The sequence below is a fragment of the Melozone crissalis genome, unplaced genomic scaffold (assembly GCF_028551555.1).
Source record: "Melozone crissalis strain CALT ecotype California unplaced genomic scaffold, PUWL_Pcris_2 ptg000016l_1, whole genome shotgun sequence".
In the NCBI taxonomy this organism is placed as follows: domain Eukaryota; kingdom Metazoa; phylum Chordata; class Aves; order Passeriformes; family Passerellidae; genus Melozone; species Melozone crissalis.
The window spans coordinates 22,182,844-22,206,316 of record NW_026535794.1 but is presented as its reverse complement, the minus strand read 5'-3'; the positions used below and the strand labels follow the sequence as shown (position 1 = coordinate 22,206,316).

General features: G+C 38.2%; 1 protein-coding gene across 1 annotated transcript in view; it reads right to left on the bottom strand.

Annotated features, from left to right (window-relative positions):
* RUNDC3B (RUN domain containing 3B) overlaps window positions 1-20,275 on the bottom strand; it is a 50,357-nt gene extending 30,082 nt beyond the window's left edge. Inside the window, exons 1-4 of the mRNA XM_054273730.1 lie at window positions 19,949-20,275; window positions 13,247-13,362; window positions 5,062-5,195; window positions 2,922-3,007 (exon numbers count right to left, since the gene is read on the bottom strand). Coding sequence (XP_054129705.1) covers window positions 2,922-3,007; window positions 5,062-5,195; window positions 13,247-13,362; window positions 19,949-20,052 — 440 coding nt within the window. The 5' untranslated portion in view covers window positions 20,053-20,275. The remainder of the gene's footprint in view (window positions 1-2,921; window positions 3,008-5,061; window positions 5,196-13,246; window positions 13,363-19,948) is intronic.
* Between the last annotated feature and the right edge of the window lie 3,198 nt (window positions 20,276-23,473).

Below are 23,473 nucleotides of genomic sequence, written 5' to 3'. Positions count from 1 at the left end.
CCCCAGAGGCATTCATATTCCATTTCAAAGAAAGCAAGCTAATAGACTACATAGCACAAAACAACACAATCTTAAAACACAGAAGAATTTAGACATAAGCAAAAAGAATTTTCAATATTAGTCCTATGAACTAGTAGAACAAGATGAATAAAATGCAAAAAAAATTATGAAGGTATGTTATACTTTACCTCTGAAAGGAAGAATTTCTTTCATGTACATAAAGAAATTATTCCATCACATGAAAATAAATTCTCTCTCACAACTGTACTTGTAGGTTCCTTTAAAGTTCAACATTCAATTTTAATTCTTAGTAGCTGGTCTTTTTTAAAAAAGTATTTTCACCAATCAGCTATTTTTCAGTTAGTTTACCTTTTCTTAAAATACTGCATGCTGGGAAGATGCATGCTGGAAAACCATCAGAATTCCCCTGAGAATTGCATGTGGTAAGAGGAAAACCAAGAGGTGCTCAGTACCAGAGCCAAGGCTGAAATGTCACTTAGTAAGAACTGAGATGCACAGTTCACCTTTATCTTCTAGCAAGGATGAGTGCAGGAAGGTGCCAGATTACTGACTACAACCAGACAAATACCAGCAACACTGCCCTACCAAAACTCCATCTGTTTTAAGAATTGCATGAAAGCTTCTGGGTAGTTCAGAGAGAGCTCCAGTTGGCTGCATGGTGAACATCCAGAAAACACATGTTTTGAGGCACAGCTCCAGAAATTGAACTGTGTTATAATGCATGCTGTGAGAAATCCCACTTTTGCAGCTTTTAAACAAACACCCATTCATTACACAGAGATGAGTTGTCCAAGATCTCAGATGTTCTCAGTAGAAGGAATAAATCTGTAAGACTTCCTCTCACAAAACAGAGATTATAGTCCCAGTAATGAGGCTAGGAAGTACAAACTCAGCTCTGCAGGCTCTCACTTCAGGAAGGGCACTAGGAGGCTAGGCTGGCTGAGCCAGAGCACTGAGCTAGAGGGACTCCAGTTTGACTCAGCACAGTGACTCTTATTTGTGAACAAACAGCAGTGCCCCAGCACATGCAGACTGCCAGCCATTCCACTGGTGTTTGTAAAATCACTGCCAGGTACCAATCTGCACTGAGCTCTTGTAAAATAATGCCTTGGGAGAAATCACACAAAAAGGACAAGGCACACCTTCAGTGGTGAGTGCCAGAAGTTAGCCTGGCAGTGCCAGGGTTAAAGACAGCTGCAGCAATCCAGCCAAACCAACAGTCCCCTTGGAAAACCCACAAACCTTCATTCAGTGATATACACTTGACATCTCACAACACAACAGCCTGCTATAATTTAAGAGGCTGACCAATAAGTTAAAAAAATAATTTTGTGCCCATGCTTAATCCAACCCCTCTTCCAAGTGTAATATGCACATACAGCACTAAGAATGTGCTGCTTCATTCAAGTACTAACTCCAGGCAGCTAAACACAACAGTGAGGTTTAAAAAGAGCTATCAGCATGATAGATAATCTTGTATGCCATATACATGTAACACAAGAAATTTAGTTTATACTAATAATTATTAAATATGCATATAGTAAAATATATGTTTTAAAATGCTAAACAAATGATGCAAAGCATCACCCAAAATCCAGGTCAGTTATTAGGTATCTGAAATCCCACATGGGAAAAGAAAATTTGTCCATTGCTGCTAGAGGCTTCGAAATCCATACAAGCAAAACCTGAAAATGTAATTTTTATTTCCATTAGATGTATTTTAAAATATTACTTCAAAAGAAACTTTGCAATTACTATGTTTGGAATGCAAGAGAAGTTGTTTCAAAAAGATATACCACTGAAAGAACATTCAAATATATTGAACATTAACATTTTTAAATAAATGAATTTGAAACTGCTAATCAAATAAGACCATTGCTATCCACTAACAAACTACACTATTGAAACAGGGACCAAGAATGTACAACCGAACTACATAATCTGTGACCCTACTCTTCCTCATCTCCTCCTCAGAAACCCATGTGACTTTTCAGTTTGAAGCAATATTAGTAAATCTTTTCCAGATTTTCTTTGTTTTACGTGCTTCTTGTCTACTGTAAATACAAGCAAATCTGGGTAAAATAAGACAACAGGTTTAGAAACTGAAATGAAATGGGATGCTTACCCAGTTGTGTTTCAAAGTCAGCTTAATACTGGCAAACTATAGGGAGATCTCTGGACAAACAGTATTAAACAATATGCTAAATGAACAGAAGTCCTTTTAGAGAAAACTCTTGTTTTAATAGCCCATTCATTATGTCTAAACTTTTAGAGTTCAACACAAAGTACATGTTACAGATCCACTTGTACTCAGATGACTTCATCAAAAATCTCTAAGACATACTTGTTATGAGATAAAATAGCACCTAATAATCACACTATCTAAAACCAATTAAAAACTGCCAGAGTATTCCCTATCACAAAGAACATTCTCATCCCTGATTTTATCATTAGAAGCTAAAAAAAAAAACTGTTACACATTTTTTTATTATATCAAGAATCCTAGCTATGCCTGATCACTAATTCTGCTGCTCTACAGTTCTCAAGAGGTTCCTGGAATTGTCTTCCTTTTTTCTTCAAAAGATGTTCTATAAAAATTATTTTTCACTGAGTCCTTAGTCTTTCTATTAATTTTGAAAGGAACACTACATCTATCCTTACTACACCACAATTTCAGCTTTAGTTCCTACTTCAGAGAGGTTATCTTTGCTTCTGACTTTTCAAGAATTCCAGGCTTATTTCCACATTTTTTAAATCACGAGAAGATTTTCAATTTTCCAGTTTTACCCATGCTAAAACCAAATCCATACCAGCTCTAGATACCTTTCACTAGGTTATAGGTCTTTCATTAATGACATCCTTATTTACTAAAATATTGCAAAAATAGAATTCTTGTATACCTGGTTGTTTTGAAGTCTCTCAGAGCTGTGGAAATGTATTCAGACAAATGTTTTTCCATAAGTGCTACTCTTATCCATGCTCGACCCTGCAAGACAAAACAGGTATCAAATATTTAAGCATTACAGAAAGAAACAGTTTTACACTCTGAAAACTAATACCATTGGTTTACCTGAATAAATGACTGATTAACAAAAATAACATTAAACAGAAATAGTTGCTAGGATGTACTTCATTACAGCAATAACGAAAACAAAAAATGCATTCTTACAAGGACACAAAGTTTATTGTGAAATTAAGTCATCCAAAATTTTCAGGAGAGGGTGGAGGGTTTTTTTCTTTAATTATGTGCTCCAGCCTTTTGAAAAGCTCATGTATGTGAGAGGCAGCAGATCAGGGCAAAAAGCTTTACATTTTAAAACAAATGGCATTGGAAGCATCCAGCTGTTTCCACAGTAAAGTGGCAGCAACTTGTCCTCAAAGTGATTCTTTGTGTTCATTCAAATATTTGAGAGATTTACATAAAAAAATGTGTTGTACAATATTTTTTCCCCTCACTAACAACATGTACATAAAATACAGACATGAAATTCAAATCCAAGAGGCCTAAATCCTTCAGAGTTCAAAAGCAAAACTTCATTGGAACAGTTCCATAAACAACAGCAATACCTACAAAAAATAACCCTTAGGAAAGCATGTTGTGCTGTGTTTGTAGGTCTGGTGCACGGGATTGTGCCTTACAAGGGGGAGACATTTCAATGGCTGCCACAGCTATGACTGTGTTTCTGGGAACACCAGGAATTCTTCTTGTAAACCATATAAACTTAGAAACACTTATGCAAAGTAGTAAGATGTCTTTATGCTTAATATATTTGGTGCTTACTGACATCTAGCTGAATATAAGACATTCTACCAGAACCAGCAGTAGATTATAATCCCACTTCAGGGTGACCTAACTGTGGCCTTCTAGGGAGCCTACAAGAAAGATGGAGAGAGACTTTTTACAAGAGCACGTAGTGACAGGACAAGGGGGAGTAGCTTCAAGCTAAAATAGAGTAGGAAGATGTCTCTGCCCACAGCAGGGGGATTGGAACTAGCTAGTCTTCAAGATCTCAAACCCAAACCATTCCAAGATTCTATGAAATTATAAATAAAATTGCTTTCATAAATACCATCAGCACAGCAAAAAATTTAACATAGAAACTAAATTAAATCTCACTGAAATTAGAAGGATATTTACCTGGATAGTTGCCTTTATGTTGCATTTATTTAGAACATGACTGAAACCATGAAACTGATGATGCTGCTTAGCTAAGAACTAAAGCCTATGCACCTCCAGTGAAAGCAGAGCCAACTAGCACAGGAAAACCCTTGCTGACAGTATCCAGGCTGAGGAGGACACTTATTTGGACACCAGTCAAACTGATGCATGTGATAGGTATTTGTGTCAACATGCTCACCATCTTTTCATATCCAGACATACAAAATACTCCCCTAAAAACTTAACACCATTCTCCACACTCACTGCTCAAATTAGGTTCTCTGTCTGCTGTTTGGCATGAAGTATTCCACAGAGTAATAGAAAGCTTTTATTTATTTATAAGAATATTTCAGAAAATAGCCTTGCATCTTATTATCTACTGAATTTAAATATTCATATCTATCAAAATCTCAGAATTCAGAAAAACCTACAAAATAAATCTTAAGAGCTGACCACACCTATTTTATCAGTGCATAAATTCTACATGAAGTAAAATTACTAGAAGGGAAAAGAAAAAAATCACCCAATTTCTACAATTTTAATATTTCTTAGGCATGTCCAGAAGAACTTAATTTCCCTTAAAAAACTGTGTTTTCAGAAAAGTATGTAAAGTAAAAAATCTGAGGACAATCCTTTTATAACAGAACACAATCACTGAATTGAGAGAATTTTTCATACTGAGTAAGAAATCTTAAAGGGAACACATTTTGATTTAAAAGTGGGGCTTTTAAAAAGTAAATATTTACTAGGCACATTAAAAAAAATTCGAACAATGAAAAAATATGTGGAGCAAGCTAAGTACTATGGTATTTTTACAGGTACAGAAATGTCACAAAAATTACAGATGTAATAAGAGTCACTTTAGCCTTTCTCTTGCCTACCTTAGCTCTAGAAGAGCTAACATTCTCCATGTTCTCAATGCTGCAGATGCAGTTGTGGGAGACTTTTCGGCAAGCTACGCGAATGTAGTCCCAGAAACTGCGAGGGCTTTCATAGCCAAACCAGGAGATCTGACCTTCAATCAAAACACAAGACACAGAAAGATTTATGGACCTCCCTCTCTTCTTATTGGAGATAAATGGAATTAAATACTCCCCAATACACTGCCTTTACTGAAAAGATTTTATACAAACAATGTATAAATTAATTCCTACTGAAAACTGACCCACAGATGTAAAAAAAGTTGCATTATGCCGTTCATCCTGGTTTAAAAGTGATGCACAAAGAGAAGTTTATTGTGGGCTTTGTGTATATACATGTATTTTCTTGGGCTTTTTCTTGTTATTATGCTAAAATAATACTCAAGAGTCCTTCACAGAACCCTTCAATCACAACAGAGCACAAACTTGTGACTTAAAAGTATGAGGCAAGAAGTATTTATTTATTTATGCTTTTTCTACAGGCAGCATATACATAGCACTAATAGAGTCAAGTAGAGAGATTTTTGTTCTTAAAATTACATAAATAAAAAAATCCACCACTTTGCTGTGATAGTGTTATCTTTATTTTAGGAACAGATTGTATTTTTTCAAAAGGTACTTTCATTGGAAGAGAAGCTGATGCATAAGCAAAAAAGTTTTGCAATCACAATTTCTTTTGAGCATACACAGAACATTCCCTCAAGCTGAGAGAAAATAATTGAGCAGATCATTACCCCTTCTGGAACTACAACAAAAATCCCTCACATTTTTTCCAGTTTGCAATGTATTGCACTTAGAAAATGAAAGGCAAAACTACATAACACTTGCAACATCTCCACATAAATTTCATCAGCAGCACAACAGCTCAACCCCATTTTTCAGAGGGAACATCACACTGTTCTCACTTTGGACATATCTGCAAACAGGTATGGAACAAGTAAGGTTAATATTGCCCTCTGATGACTTCCAGCATTGCTATGTGCAAAACCTTGTCTCCATATAAAATGAGTTCTTTTCAAGCTGATTTTATCTTATTTCAAGTCTTGAATTGCACTTACAAAGATTTACTAATGTATGAGAAAGATTTCTTACTCTTTTTCTGTAGAAAGCTGAGATTTCAAGAAAGAATACATTAGAGCGATACTGCAAATCATACATACTGAAAATAAAAGTCAGAATATGCATTTTTATCTGACATGACTAGACTTAGCTTCAAGCATAACCAAAGTAGTGTCAAAGGTCTGTCCCCTACGAGCTGAAGAAATTCAAGTGGCAGGTTCTTCTTCCCCTAGAGGGTGCATGTCACTTGGTGGTCCATCTGCTTCCTTCACCAAAGATACATTTATTAAATTCAAAGCATGATAAAAGACTTTAAAAACCACAGAAAAAGGCACAAGCAGGAAGAATTCATATATAATAACCAATATGACAAAGAAAAATTAGAATTCCAAGGTGCCACAGTTACTGTAGTTTTAGATCTGCTCAGCTCTGAGGACTAAAATAAAAGAAATTCCACAAGGTAAGTGGAATTTTACAAACTTACAATTTTTGTTGAAATGCCAAGTTTAGTGGACAGCAACAAAAACTCAACAGCATTTTAACAGCAGAAAAAGCTACAGATATTTTTCATATTCTTCATCAAATCAAAAACATTTCTGCCCTAGAAATTTTATCTACAAAATTAAATGCAGTTATGGTGTAAAGATGACTTCATATCATCAGTTCCAGTTCTAACTAATAAAGGCAGGCATATGATATATTAACTTTGTGGGTTTTTTTCAAACTATCTTAAGAGCAGAATATATTTAGCAAAAAACAGTTTCACTCCAGTGTTTTGAAGCTCCTAATTCATGGCAATTCCTTTTACAAATGAACACCTGAAAAAGACATGACCATTTAAAACAAGAAATAACTTTACAACAGAAAACCATACCAGCACTTACTTGACTTACATTGATCAAGAAAGCCAGCTGGCCATAATTCAACATACTCTGACATTACAGTGGGCTCCCATCTCATTCCAGCTCTGTGAGAGGGTGCAATGGGTTTCAGACTTCAGCAGGAATTTTCTTCACTTGAAACTCACAGCCAGCTCAGCACCTTTTGTGAACCAAGGTCTCCTATATTTCACTATTCTGTTCCTACAACTTTAAATCTTGCCCACATTCTCATAATTAATATAATCTGAAAAAAACTTTCTCAATCTATCTATACACAGAAAAATGCTGGAAAAGACTGACTGAGAATAGTGAGAATGTATTTTAAGAAATACCAAAAAACATTTTAAACTATAGATTTACTAAATTTTTAAAATCTTTCAGCATGTGAAATGTATTTGGCCCTTAATGCACTCAATGCACTCAGCCACGAGAGGTCTCAAGAATGAGAAATGAAACAGCTCCCACTACTCTGCACCTGTCAGGCTTCGCCTGCAGTACTGTGTCCAGTTCTGGTCTCCACAATTCAAGGGCAGGATCAGATTGGAGAGGGTCCAAAGAAATGTCACAAAATGTTCAAAGGGCTGTTAAACCTGTCCCATGAGGAAATACTGAAGACACTAGGTTTTTTCTCTCTAGGGAAGAGAAGGCTCAGTGGGGGAACTCATCACAGTTCCCCAGTACTTAAAGAAGGTGAAGGCTCCCTCCTCACAAGGAGCCACACAGAAGACAAAAGGCAGCACATACAAGTTGCACAGGAGAGGTTGCATCCCAAGAAAGAAATTTTTTTACAGCAAGAACCAAAAGTCACTGCAACAACATCCCCAGTGAGGTGATAGAGTTTCCATCACGGGACGTTTTCAAGATATGATTAGACAGGGTGCCACATATTCTCATCTAGACTCCCATCCTCAAATGATTGGGCCAGATGATTCTTCAAGGACCCTTCCAACTTGGGCTGTTTTATTATTTCAAAATCATATCTAAATTTTAAAACATTGCAGTAAAATTGAAAGCTAGTTTTAGTGTAGAACTTACATTCTGTCAAAGTACATCATAAGGAAAGAGGAAGTTTCTCAGCAGGTGCACAGGGCAATGAGCATGTGGTCTTTGCTGTGAAGTTCATATGTCACCTGAAGATGTAGAAGCTGACAAGGTATTCCAACAGAAATGATGTTGGTTTTGTCAGCCAAATAAAATCCTTAGGTAAACATGGAAGCTGCATGTGTAATATTAAACATTGCTCAAATAAATTCCATTCCTGTCTACAGAACTGCAAAGAAAATAGAAACAAACTATGATTTTTTTTTGCTTTCACCACATCTTTGCAAACTGCTGCATACCTACTTGTATCAACCCATTTCTGTTTCGACAACTAGACACAAACATCCACAGTTATCGCAGATCCTTTTCATGCTCAGTAAATTTTTCACAAATAAGATTAAACAGTCTGATCTCTATCCAATTACTGTCCAATTTAATTTACAAAGTTCCACAGTTGCAAAGAAGCAATGACTAGGATGTTCCAAGGTACAGACAGGCTTCTCCATATTTCACTATGTTATTTAGTTAGCAGCAATTTTTTCTATCCAATAAAAAGTAAGTTTTAGTACAACTTCTTGCTAACAAACTGGCATGATCTTTGAGGAATTTCTGAGATACCTACCTTTATTTTGAGCCTACAGAATTGGTCATTAAATACTTAGAGCAGTTCATAAACTCAGTCCTCCAAGACAATTACGAGTTCATTTACATATTTACTCCATACAAGAAGAATGAACTAAACCACAAATTACACAAGAGCTTTCCTGTTTCTTCTTAGTGAAAAAGAATAACTCAGTATATGTGTATAGATACTAAATCTAATAATAAAAGCTATTCTGCTAACAACATTATTGCACCAATTAAAGGGCTACCACAGCAGTATGTTTATTTTGTCTTTTTAAAATAGTAGTGCCTTTAGTTCTTATATCCTTAACCTACCTTTTTCACTGCCATTATATCACCATTACCTAAATTATTTAATCCAGGAGACTTGTTTCTCTCAGAACAAGGAGCATTACAAGCGGCATTTTACTGACTCAAAGAACTCCTGAAATTTAGGAGTTACATAAATTGGATAGATAAAAGCAGCTTCCACGGACAATCCTAGCAGAAGCTTTTGACATGTTTATAGTGCCTCCTGAATGTACAGGAAAATAGGTACACAAAGTTGTGAACATGTCAAAATAGCACAGTACAGCACATTTTCTGTGTCCTCATGGTGGCAAATGCAAGTAAGTGTACAGATGACAAGTCTGCTCACAGTAACCATGACATGCAAAAATTACACAAGTCACAAGCAAAATGCACTAGATACATTTACACACTGACACCTGACACTCTTTATAAACACACATGCTGTCTGGCAGTTTGGATATCAACATTTTTGCTGCACAAAGGATATTAGTGAAAACATAGTAAGGCAGCAAATACATCCAGGAGACTAGCTTTCAGAGATATGTTTGAGATTATGGCCATAGAAATCTACAATAGTTATTCATGTTTTTCAGTAGTAACTCACTTAATACTAACTTAAAGTGATAAGAAAAGGCAGAAAAAAATACAACCTAGTTATATAGTAAAGATATAATACACATCATTTTGAAATTACTTCAGGTTTTAAATCAGCTTGGATATATCTGAGATCAAATCCCAAGTACTGTTGTTGAACACCTTTGATGTCGTACCACTTCTGCACTACCTGATAAAAAAGACACTTACAGGAAATATACCTGAAAAATCTGTGGCCAGAAATGAAAACCAGAAACCACACAGATCACTACAAGATACTGCTTCATCTCCACAGTACAGAATGATTAGGAATGGAAAAAATTCCAAACAACTGTATGAGAAAAAAAATGGCTCCTGACAGGATTCACCTTGCTTTAAAGGCTATCAAACACACGTACACAAATTTGTAAAACCCCTTTTAGGACTATAGGTCTTATTTGGACCTTCAAATACATTGTCCCTGTATCCCCCCAAGAGTAACACTTAACCTCTGCTGTATTGTAAAACCATGCAAAAGCTTATTCCTAAGAAGAAATAAAAGTAATTAGTCACTCATCTTTTTTTCTGTTACTTCTTCTCTCCTCCCTTTTCAAGACTTTCAGCTGCCCTGTCCAGTAGTATCACATCTTGCCAGGAGGGATGCTGCAGTTTACTCCAATGACAAGAAGAACACATGCCTTATAAACTCCTCATTACAATCTCTGGTTGCCTCCATGTCCTCAATACCTCCAGCACTTGTAGGAAGTAGCAGGCACACTGCACATGTAGTGTTACACAGCACAGGGAAACAGCTCTCCCCTTTCCAGGGCTTAAGGCAGTCCCTTAAAAACCCGTTAGTACAGCTTGCTCAAACTCTCATCCTTAGGGCAATTCAGATTGCTTTTACTGTCAACAGTGGCCTATTCCTGACTGATACTTATTGCCAGAACATGTAGTTGTAAGGCAGTGCCATAGCTTATTATGCTACCTTTTTTGGCACTATTTTGGTGCCATATGTGCCAAGTCTTCTGTATCACCCAAACAGATACATATATTCAAGCAGCATTTACAGAACTTTTGTAGTGAGCTGGTTTGCTCATTTTACTACTAAGTAAATATCCATATGTAAAATATTCTTAAGAATATGAGCAGCTGGGCTAAAGAGTGCATTCATGGGGAAAGTCATCAGTTTTCTGTCTGTTTGACTTCCTGGTCTGGCTCACTACAAGGCCCCACAGCCAGGAAAGGTAAGTGCAAAGTCAAAGCTGGGCAGTAAGGGGGAAAATAAAAATCTGTAGCAAACTGCACTGAGTTTAAGAAATGTTATGGACTTTTTCACTACAACTGGACAATGTCATGAGTAATCTGTGACAGCCCTACTTTGAGCAAGTGGTTGGACTGGATGACATTCTAAAAACTTTCCAAAACTTAATTATTCAATGAGAGTGAATATAAAAAAAAAAAAAAAAAAAACAAACAATGAAACCACTCATGGTGGTTAAATAAAAAATGCTATTTCATTACCATTTTGCTACCGGGAGCATCAGATCAGGTACCTAACAAAAATCCATTTTACATGGTCCTTGTGTTTCTACAACGACCATTTTTTTCCAGAACTAGGAAGATAAGGCTTGGACAACTACTATTACAGAATTCTTAAATGCAACGGTTTTAGGAAAAGCATAAAATTCTAATCCTTGTAGCTGAACTCTTTTCCCTTTAAAATAACCATCCTTCTTCCTGCCATTTTGGGTTTGGATTTTTTTGTCTGGATCCTAATTAAGCATGAAACCAATAAACAGAAACCGTCACTATATTCCATCAAGACTACACTTTGCTCCTTAAAAATACATTAAATTTAACGTCAGAAGAGTTAGCAGTAAAAGTTTTCTAATAAGGCAAACTTCATACTTAATAACATAAAGTGTTTTTTTTTTTATTCTTCCTTCCTCACCCAGTACTTCCAAAGGAAGCTAAATATTAAGAACTGTCGTTTGCCATGGCCTTAAAGTAATATACTTAAACTCTCAAATCTGGATCATCCATTTAACTATAGTGCCATGAGATTATCCTGACAACTTTGATACAAAGAAGCTATTTATCTTACCATAGACTAACAGATCAAGTATGTTCTGCCAGTTTCAAAACACTTAATACAACTCACTGCAATCACTAGTTTACATATAGTCTCTTCCTACTGACACTAAGTATGCATTCAGAATATATTAGTAAATTTCATCAATAAAATACAATTTCTTTCAAGCTCTGAGTTGTAAAATACATACCCTCTTAAAATGTGAAGTGTCACAGTACATTTCTTATCTCAATTTCTGCCTTATTATTTTAAAATTGTTAAAAATTACAAGCAGTCAACTAGCTTATTACCAAAACATTCTCCATTTGCAACACAATCCACAAGTTCCCACCTTTTTCTGTAATTTTAACTCTGCAAACATAGAAAACTATACTAGCAATTACAAGGGGAAGACTGAAAGAAAATTTAGCTATTTGAATTTCTCTATTTCTTACTTGAAATTATTTTTTACTTGCAAATTCCATTTGCCAACTTGTCAAGGCTTCTTCTCCGTACTGCCTGTTCTGAATAAAAGACTGTGAAGCAAAAGAATGTAGGTGAAAAAAAAGAATTTACAATGACTTTTGTACAAATACTGCTGAAGCTGGAGGAGCAGGAGAAGGAGAAAAGAGAGCAATTTCCCTGCAGAGTCAAGCTGCTAAGTACCCATAATCACTCCAAAAATCTTTGTCACAATGTGACAAACCCTATGTTTCTACCATACTGTGCACCATTTCTTTCCTCCTCTGACAGAACCACAGCAGGTAGTAATTGTGCTATTCAAATGTCAGCCTACACACAGTATTGTTCACAAAGCTTGGTTATGAATATTAAAAAGTATGAAAATGAGTAGATTGTCATATTACACATCTATATTTAGATGATTATGATGTTCTTCATAATCCTCAAATCATTTCAGAAACTGTACACAGAACTGAGGAAAGAGAAGACTCATCCAAGGTCCTTTTCTAGTGACTGCTACTACTAAAGCACACACTGTTCTCTGAGCAAAGCAGCTTCCTCTGGAACAACTGGAAAATGCAAACAGACATTATCTGGAACTAGAACTTGATACAGGAAGAAAATCAACAACTGACCTTTCTAAAAAGCAATCTCTTTCAGGACATTCCAGCAGAAAAAACAGCTTCACTGAAGGGTGGGGCAACAGAATGAAAGGACCTAAAAACAGTCTCTGGAAAAGAAGGCAACAAAAGCAAGGGAGGAAGAAATGGGAGCAGCACCAGATACACTCTGTAGCTCCTATTGAAGCAGATAATATAATTGTCTTTCAGACTCTTAGGACACAGCCTTATCATAAAGCAGAAAAGCAGACAGAGCTCAGCACCATGGCAACATTCACTTGCTTAATTACCAGCCCAGAAGGCTTCCAACAGGATCATTGGAAATATGTTTCACAGAAATAGTTGCTTTCACTTTTCCATACCAATGCAGAAAATCAGGAAGGTAACAGCAATAGGACAGACCCACAAAGAAAGCCAATGCTTTCATTCAGCATCAAGGAGTTTGTACAGATGCACATGGGTTTTGTATAAACAAATTCTCATGGCAAAATCATCATCAATAAGGAAGTTAATTAACATACCTTTCAGTCGATGACTTAGAATCTGTTCCAGAATGGCTGCAAAATTATTAAATTCAGGGGAAGTGTCGTCTATAGTTTCAAAACAGGAACGGTCAATGAGAGTTTTGACTGAAAACCTAGAGCAAAAAATATGAGATAATCACATATTATATGAATAATTAGTGGTTCTCTATAGCAGGGCAGTAGTTGGTGTAAACCAAAAGAGCAAGGAACCAAGGATATCAAGTTCAGTCACGGCAACAGGAACACACAAAATGTTCAGGTATAGCATGGAAGTGCAATTGGCATTGTTGGTCTTAGGCATAAAGCCTTAAAAACAGAAAGAAAACAAAAATCCCCACCCTTTCCACACAGAAATGAGTTAATTATTTTTCTCTTCTCTAAAGTATTTTAATGCAGTTGGAGAAAAACAAGCACCCAAAAACATCCAATATCAGTTTCTATGTAATCCTAAACACAAATACTTTTGCTTGACATTTTGTCAGTGCTCCTTTTATTCCCAAAATCTATGTTCAATAATCAGAAATACAAACTTTATCCTATTATGAGAACACTAATTTCATCCTAATTCAAAAATAATCTAGACATAGTATAAAACAATGAATTTTTATGCATTGTTAAATCTGCATTCACTTAGGCTGATTTCCCTGTGAATGAGGGTAATCCTTATTCAGCACTGTATTACTTCATTATTATGCTAGAAAAGCTTTCCATTTCAATGATCCAACACCTAAAATTGGAAAGGCTGAATCAAGTCACTGTAAAATGCAGACAAGATGTAATTAGTCAACTGGCCAGCCTGCTGTGTTTAGTTACATTTATACAAACTTTTATTCTTATTCAGAGGATAGTTCAAACCTCAACAAATATGACAAAAAATATTTTTCTTTTGCCTTCATAATTTTTATCATTATCCATTTTTATTTTCCTTTCTTCAGCTTGTTCTTCCAGTTTTCATTTTCAAGACAAATTTCTCAAACTTCAAGGTATTAAATCTGAAGCATTTACTATGTTTTTTGCAACAATCTTGTTTGTATTAATAGAGGCATACTTCAGCCTGAGGAGATAGCTTTCACAACACCCAGATGTCAACAGTATCAACTCAGGGTGTTCTCACTCTGCCTGCTCCTCCCAGATCCCACACCTGAGCGAGCGCTGGCTTCCTCAGCTTTGCCACTTCTACTTTTTATGGTGCTCACTATGAACTGTTCTAGATTTTCAGTACTGGAAAGGAGGGGAGAAGTGACTCTTAAATACAGATACATTCATAAAAAAGATCCTTCACAGCATCTCAACACAAGCACTTCTATGGCACAGCTGCAGAAGCAGCACAGCATTACAAGCAAGGGCAGGAATGAAGCTCCTGACACCTGTAGTAGTTTGAAATGCTCTGCACTACAGCAGTACCTGCCTCCTTAGTGGAGTCAGCACAAAACTAATGTGCTCAAACTGAACTGGCACACAGCTCAAGAGTTTCCACTCAATTATGTTTTACTCAGTAAACTTCTGAATAACAACTCCCTATTTTACCTTTCCTGCAGGCTTCTATTGTTGTAGAGTTTTTTGCAGAACAGGAATTAGGAGTGAATTAGGGTGGAGGAGGAAGCTTCTCCTGCAGTGCCAAATTATGACTCAGTTTTGAACTCCTCCATATTTTTAACCAATTTTGAGTAAGTGAGAGACATGCATGCCCACCAGTCAATGCTATTGACTCTTCTAATGGCAGAACTTATTGCTTCCTCAAAGCCATATCAGAGCTGAGAAATTTTTGATTAAAAAAAACCCCTTCATTTTGAAAAACAAATGCCTAAGCTAATATTAACTGTAACAAGATAAGTCCTCCCACACCATGCAGGTCTGAAAAAGATCCAGTGCAGCACAGCACTCATAGATCCATACACAAGATAGACAGTGAGTTAGCAGTGATGTACTGCCCTGTATGCAGAAATATCACCATAAAACTCAGAGACAGGATCATCCATAACCTGCAAAATCAAGTAGAGTACAATATAAAGATATGTCTACTTCTCCTGTATTCAATGTCATACTTGAAAGTTCACTAATTAATATTGTATAGAGTACCTATTCAGAAATGGAGATATATTCAAGAAGAAACACTTAAGAGCAATTTCACAAACACTTTAAAAATCATAGATAAGCTTTATTTTTTTTTTTATTTTAAAGCATTCTGCTACTCGACTGAAGAAAAAAAATATCTAGTATTTAAAGAAAAAATACTAGAAAAAAAAATTTTATATACCTAGGGTCTGATAATAAAAGGCAGTCTAAGAGCTCATCATCAAAATGGTGCTTAAGTGCTCATATTACTTCCATAACATCAGAAATGTTAATTTTAATCTGTCTACTCTACCCTTTCACCAAAACCCTAAACTTTTATAGTCAACTTGGGTTAGACTGGCTTTTAGGAGAACTTAAAGGGAGTGCAAGTACGTACTTACTTCTACAAACCAGGAAGATAACAGCACTACCAAGCAAAATTTGATTCACTAGAAGCATTTTTTTGAGATTTAAAAATAACCCTTTAGGCAAATACTGATTTGCTATCTTTTTTTCTCTAAATACTACAAAGAGGCAAATGTATTTAAGTGCAAATTAAAAGTCATGAGCACATTTTGCATATTAGATATTCACACTACACCATGTTTACCATGTATATTGGAAAAAGGATTAAGGGTATATAGAAGTTATGCCTTTGAAAAAAGGTTACACTGTAAGCACTAAGTAAGCAATTCTCCTCAGTCATTGAAGGTGTTTCCAGTGTGTGGGGCCCCAGACCAGAAATTCCACGCTCTTGCAGTTATGCGGAGCCACGTGGAGACTGAAAGCCAAGAAACAGAAGGCCAGGTTTAAAGTACACAAGGGCTATGAAGAAAAAAGGTCCAAACAGCTCGAGCTGTTTCCTTGGTTCCCTGTATTGCTCCCATCTTCACAGAACCTCTAAGGCTGGAAAAGACCTTTATGACCATGGAGTCCAACCGTTAACAGCACTGCTAAACCATGTCCCCAAGGGCCACATCCACACTTTTTTGGAACGCTTCTGGGAATGGTGATGCTACCACTTATCTGGGCATTCTGTTCCAATGGCTGACCGCCCCTTCTGTGAAGAAATTTCTCTGAATACCCAATCTAAACCTCCCTTGTGCAACTTGAGGCTTTTTCCTTTTGTCCTGTCACTTGCTATCTGGGAAAAAGCCCAAGCACCACCTCACTCTATCTTTTCTCCACTGGGCTGCCACAGCAGCACTGCACTCCAGAGCACCAGACTGCTTACACATCAGAGATTAACTCCTGAGGGGACTGCAAGAGCAGATGAGTAATGTAGCTTCTCTTGCTATAACACCTGTTGCTTCAAGACTTTTTTAAAATAAAGTATTTTATCCAACATTTCTCATTGTGTTACTGCAACTTTTACTCCCCAACTTTTATTACTTGTTTTTTAATGCAGTAACTGCAATTAGAGATTTCAATATCAATGTTTCTAAATTACCTTTATGAGCTCTGATGTTTTTGGATTATTACACATTTTCTCTGTCACATTTTCTCTACACTTGTTTGAGCCAAAAAGAAGATGTAGGAACAGCAGCATTCTCCCAACCTTAAAAAGACCTTATGAATTATGTAAGATGGAGACATTCCTGAATAAAAAAGACTTAAACCAATCTTTTTAGGGTACGTTGTTCCACTACAACTTTGCAAGATGTTGTTCCACGACATCCTTGCAAGATGTGCAAGAAGTCTCCCAAGTTTCTTGAATAACTCCAAACCAAAGCCAAACATTTTGTGGATACATCCCACATTTATAGGCTTATTTCCAAAACAGCAGATTTTGTCATGATTATTTAGCCAGCAATTTGGGAAGTGTCATTAAAATACTATTTTAAAGAATTCAAACTATTACTATAGAATAATCCCTAAGATTATGAAACAATATGCCTTAGGCTGAACATGGCAATCATGAAACCAGACAGTTCAGCTAAGGGTCCATGTCACTGCATCAGGTCTTATGTGTATTAGCAAAATCACTTTTTTAAAAGCATATTTCCTAATAGTTGTTCAATTCTCTGTATTTAAGCCATGAATGTCACTTCTGAGGTCTGTCTCAGTTGTTCTGTATCTATATGGATCCTATTGAAGACTAGATTAAACCAAGTTGAACAATCTATAACTAGTAAAAAATCTCAGTGCCACTTACTGGAACATGAAAGGGATCAAACTTAAGGGAAAACAGGTAAGGGGAGAGAAAAAGCTTAGAACATGCATTATGTACTCACAAAAAGTCCTGAGAAGTATTCCAATTTAAATCAGGGCTGTGCAGTTACAAAACCACAGCCATTCATTTTCACAAGCAATTGGTTTATGGAGCTTAAGTATCTATGTCACTTTCCATGGCTACAGTGACACTCAGCATTTCAGTGGCAATAAACTGTTCCTTCCAAAACTGCAAATATAAGAAACTATCCACATCTGCAGGAGGAGTTAGATATCATCACTGTAAGAAAATATGAAAACCTTAAAGTCTGGTATAACTATTAAGTAAAAATATGCTAAATTGAAGCTTTGAAAAAAATAATTCATTAAATTATCAGAGACTGTTAACGGATGGCAACTCAGAGGAGTATCTTCCTTGTGATCTTTCCCCTTCACTGGGGAACAGTCCATACCATCTAAATTTGATTGACTCACTTGACTGGAGCTATTTTTTACCAGAACAATGTCTTATTTTCATAGAATTCTGATTGGAAAGGACTATTATTTTACACTTTTCAATACTAACTTGGCCATTCCTAACAGGTAACACTTTTCTAGAATAGAAAATGTGTAATAACTACAGTAAAGCACAGAGATATTTTAAACACTCTTACACTGGCAAAATAAAAATATAAATAAATGCACATACATCATAATAATGCAAATCCTTCCTCCTCAACATTTTTTCCAAATTCTTATGTGTATTCACAAACTGAGAACTTCAGGTTTTGTGAAGAACAGCAAAATTAAGTCGCTTTACTGAAAATAATAAAAATACACCAATCTCAAGCAGTTTCTGCAGTAGCTCTTTTTTTTTAATATGTGTTTAAGTGAATTCTCTCAGATTTCTAGGCATTTTTAAATATATTACACCATCACTTCAACTTCAGGACAGGGACATCAAATAAACAATGTAACAGCAAGAGTACAGAAGAGTTCTTCTCAACTGGGAGGCAAAAAAACCCCCAAGTTCTGTAGAACACAATATATTTCTTTAAAAAGAACTGTTTATATCCTGTACAATTGTGTAATTACTTGATAAAACCGGTGTTTTCCTGAGCACACAGACTGGCAGTATCTGCATCTCTGTAACAACAGCTGAAACTGAAAACTTCTATTTCTATTATTTAAGCTGCTTCAGCAGGTGTGATAAAACTTTGTTCAATTTTTTTTTGTTGCGTATCTTTTTCACAGGTAGGAGTAGAGATAAGCATACAAGCCCAGGAAAAGACAGAATAGTGCTGATGCTACTCAAACACAGATACTATGACTGGAAGGAATACTGAAGCAAATTCATGAGATGGATGATACAGTCAACCTTTGTAAAACCTGCTAACAGTATAGCACAAGAGAAAAAAAACAAAAAAAGAGTGGAAAATATGAGGTTGTATGGGTTTTTAAAAACCCTGCTGCAGCATTAAGTGATGATGGTACAAAATTATCCAATAGTTGTCCTGTCACTTCAGAAAGATTTGTGAGAACTAAAATTGTGTCATAACGCTCTTGAATCTGTTGAAAACCTTTCCCAGATAATATTCAAATTACTTTAATAACGTCAAAATTGAGCAATTGAAACAAACGACCGAACGGAGCCATTGCTACCAGCACATCCACGTATTTAAAAGTTTGCCATGACGTTACAGGTCACTGCTGCACACCTGGAAATGCTGCAAATTCCACAGTGACAGCAGTGGAAACGCTTAAATAGAGCGTCATAGAACTGCTATTGAGCTTGCATAAGCTCAGCACTAAGATGCTTAAAAAAAAAAAAAAGAAAGAAAGAAAGAAAAAAGAAATTAATTTGAATACAGTAGCTCTAGTACTGCAGATTTCCTGATCTAGATTTCGTAGATAAAAATATCCCGGAGCGCAGCCTCTTCGGGATGGTCCTGCGGCACCGGCGCGCTCGCAGGAGCGCTCGGTCAGCGGCCCGAACCTCTTCCCCTGGATCCATCCCATTAACTGTGATCCTCACCGCACTGACTCGGAGCCGGACCCGCGGCCGGACCGTCAATCGTAGGGCAGCTACAGCAGCCGTGCCCGCACGAGTCCAGCGCAGACGAGCGCTCACCCTCCCCTGCCTTGCTCCGCACCGCCTTTGGCCCGAGCACGCAAGCATGGTGCCGGCAACAAACCCGTCAGTCCCCCGCTTCAGATGGGGCCATTCCCGCCCCGCAGCAGAGGCACTGCCCCGTGAGCCCCTGCCCTCCCCGCCGCCCGGACACGCTCCCAGGAGCTGAGTCAGGATGGATGGAGGAGGCTGCTCTACCGGCACCGGCCTCCCTGCCCGGACAGGGCTGCGGCGGGGCCGCCCCCGCGCTCCTGCCCCCGACCCCGCTGTGCGGAGCGGGGGCGGGACGGGCCCCGCGGGCTGCGGCGGGAGCGAGGGGCACGGTCCCCTCGGGCGGGGCAGGGCCCCGGCCCGCGGCTCACCTGCACACCGTGATCAAGTTCCGCCTCTCCACCGCGGCGTTGCGGGACGGGACGCTCTTCCTCCGGGCGGAGACGTTGAGCCCCCCTAAGCCGAGGGACGCCATCTCCGCTGGGCAGGGCAGGTGGAGCCGCCGGTGCTGGCGCGGAGCCTTTGTTCCCGGCCTCCCGCTCTCCAGGATGCTGCGCCTGCCGCCGCGGCACGCGGACGAGAAGGAAGCGGACGAGGAGGCCCCCGTGCTTTCCCCGCTCCTCCTCCCGCCGCCCGGTCCCGGCGCGCCCGAGGCAGCGGCGGGTCGGGCGGGGATGCGCGGGGTCCCCCGGCGGGGGCGGCTCGGCCCCCCCGCTCCCGGCAGCCGGGCCGCCACAGCGCCGCAGAGCGCCGGCGCCGCCAGCCAATCAGCGCGCGCGGGGGGCGCGGCGGCGGCGCCGCCTGGCGGCGCTCCCGGGGGCGGCGGGCGCTCCTCAGGGGAGAGCCGCACCTGAGGGGGCCCCCGTGGGAGCCTTGCGGCTCTGCAAGCGCCCGTGAAAATGTGGTCTTCCTTTAATTGTTACCAGTTCTCTCCCTGCTTAGCCCGCTGGCGTCTCGAATGTGAGACCTTCCCTGGTTGTAGCTTTTAGAGTTTGAAATGCTGTCAGTCGTTAATTAGGATCATAGAATCACAGGGTTGGAAAAAACCTCTGAGATGGTCGAGTCCGACCTTTGAACACCACGATGTCAACTAGATGCCACTATGTGCCACTTCGCTTCTTGAATGCCTCCAGGACGTGGCTCCATCACCTCGCTGGGCAGTCTGTTGCAGTGCTGGACAATGTTTTATGAAATATATCAGCTTTACAGGCCATGCTTGTGGGAATACACTTTGCCACCAAACTATGGCTGGCCCAGCTCTGAACTAAGACATGCTTGGAAGAGCTCTGGCTACAGGACTTTGCCTTGGCATCAGGACGCAGAATTGCGTGACGTTCATGTCACTGGAAGACAGGAAGACAAAGCACTGCAGAAGAAAGCCCAGCAGTAAAATAATTGTGCTTTGTGGCTGTGAAGGAGTAGATTTGGCTGGTTAGCTGGGGAGGTGTGAAATGGTATGGATTAATTTGATTTGCTTCCTCTATGGGAGGAAGTTCCCTTTCAGCCTAAGAAAATAATTCTGTTTGATTTACAAACTTTATTTGTTTGCAATGAGAGTGAGTGGTGAAATAAATTTTGGCACAACTCTTCCTTCTACTGAGTTACATACATAACACTCCTAAATGGTTCTGTTAAATTCCAACCTACCCATTCCTATAAATGAAGCATAAAAATTTCTGTTTACTGACATGCAAACCCCATTGGATTTAGGTTTCTTTGGAGAATATCCCTTGTAGATATGAACCTATTTCTGACAATTCCTGTCAAACTAGAAATGTGTCCAGCACAATTTTATTACTTGAAGAGGAATTTTGTTAACATAAGAAGTTTGAAAAGTAGATTACCATATAGATGGCTCTTTTTCAAATGTAGTAGCATATAAACTTATTTTATCAGAAGATATCTCATAAGTTGATTAAAGTATTACCACTTACCAAAAATTCCAATATCATCATATATTACTTGATATGCTGTTTTCTCACCTCTCTCAACATGTAACTGAGTAAATTTGACCTAATCTTTATCTTCATTGAACTTCATATGAAATGGTAAATAAACTGTTGTGCCTTCTCTAAAGTAAATCTTTTTCTTTGCTTGAGTGGTTTTTTTTCCAAGCATATTTACCATTCAAATTCACTATAAGGTAGTTCATTATTTTGTTTCTGCCTCTATTCCTCTGTGCTCCAGAAACATCATAAAGAAGTAGAAGCATAGGTGAATCTGAAGGATGATATCCTTTCTACATTGGAATCAAGAATAATACCTTTACAATTCATTTTTGGTGGCTTTACCAGTACAAGATTGAAACAAGCTGTTTTTCTTTACTTTTTCTTTCAAACTATCAGGGGGAAATGCTGCATGTGTTACTTGTTGCCTCTCAGAAATTAAAAGCCTGTCTTCGGGTTTCTTTCTCTTCCCAGTGGCTTTTATAAGGCCCATTGTTTCTGTAGCTTCTGTTAAGAGATTTGTGCAGATTGAGTAAACTTTCAATTAAATCCAAGCTAAGGCTGAAGTAGATTTAATCTCTGCAGATGAGCAACTTCAGGTGCCAGGTTTGTTGTTCTTGAACTGATGATAAACATACTAGATAATTACTGGTATTTAACCAAAAAAGCCAGGAGAACTTTTCTACATAGATCAAAACCAGAAGTATCTTCTCTCTTCACCTTTCCCCCAGAAACTGCAAGTTTTTATTTTTATACTTGAAAGAGATTTAAGATTAAAACAGACTTGTCTGCTGGACCAAGCCTTAGCTTTCAATATTAATAGGTTTTTGTCCTCAAGTAAATGGATTTCCTTAAAAATTGTTGCTTTCTTTCAAACATAGTTTATCTTCCACTACTGTCTTATCAAAGTAGAAAATGTAAAAAGGTTCTAGAAGACTTCAAAAGAATAAAAAATAATAATTTTAATATCATCAGCTGCTTTGGAAAGCTCAATAAGTTTATCTGGAAGTATACAGTGGTAAGTCTTGAATTTTTAAAGCCTCTCAGTAAGAAAAATAGACTAAGGAAAAATCTTACTGCCTTCAATTATCCAATGTGAGGATAGAGGAAGAGGTTTTCTGAGGAGTGCGGAGCAAATGGACAAGGGGCAATTGCCAAAAGATGCAACAAAAGACAGATATTGGGAAAAATTCTTGATGCAAAGATGTTTAAGCACTGAGGATGTGCAAGAAGCTGTTAGGGGGCACATCCAGGACAACTGATTCCAGCTGATACATGACATACCATATGCCATTGTGTCCAGTGGCAAAAACTCAGGGAGAGAAGGAAGAAGCAGGGACATTTGAGTTACACCATTTGTCTTCCCAAGTAACTGTTCCCTGCTCTCCTGGAAATGGCTAAAGGTTTGTCTGTTGATGGGAAGCGGTAAATATATTCCTTATTTTGCTTTGCTTGCATATACTGCTTTGCTTCCCTTATTAAACTGTCTTTAACTCAGCCCACAAGTTTTGCTCCTTTTCCAGTACAATTCTGTCTCTCCCATCCCACTGAGCAGAAGTGAATAAGTGGCTGTGTGGGCCTTAGCTGCTGACCAGGATTAGTCCACAAGTTGGCACTGTATTGTCATTTATAGCAGGAGAAAATGATCTCAAGCTATCACATAAGACTCCCTCAGTTAGGAGCAAAACACAAATTGATGTGAGATGTGATATATTTTACTATTGCGCTTTAGGGTAATTTTGAGTATACTGATAGTTCAGAACACATCTCATGGATTCCAGCCAGCTGCCTGGCTTTGTATATGAACCATACCTGAACCACAGGACATTTCATCTCAACATAAAGGAAGAACTTTCTCTATGTTGAGGGCAGCAGAGCACTGCCACAGGCTGCCCAGGGAGGTCAAGGAGTGTCCCTCACCAGAAACATTCAAAACTCACCTGGACATGT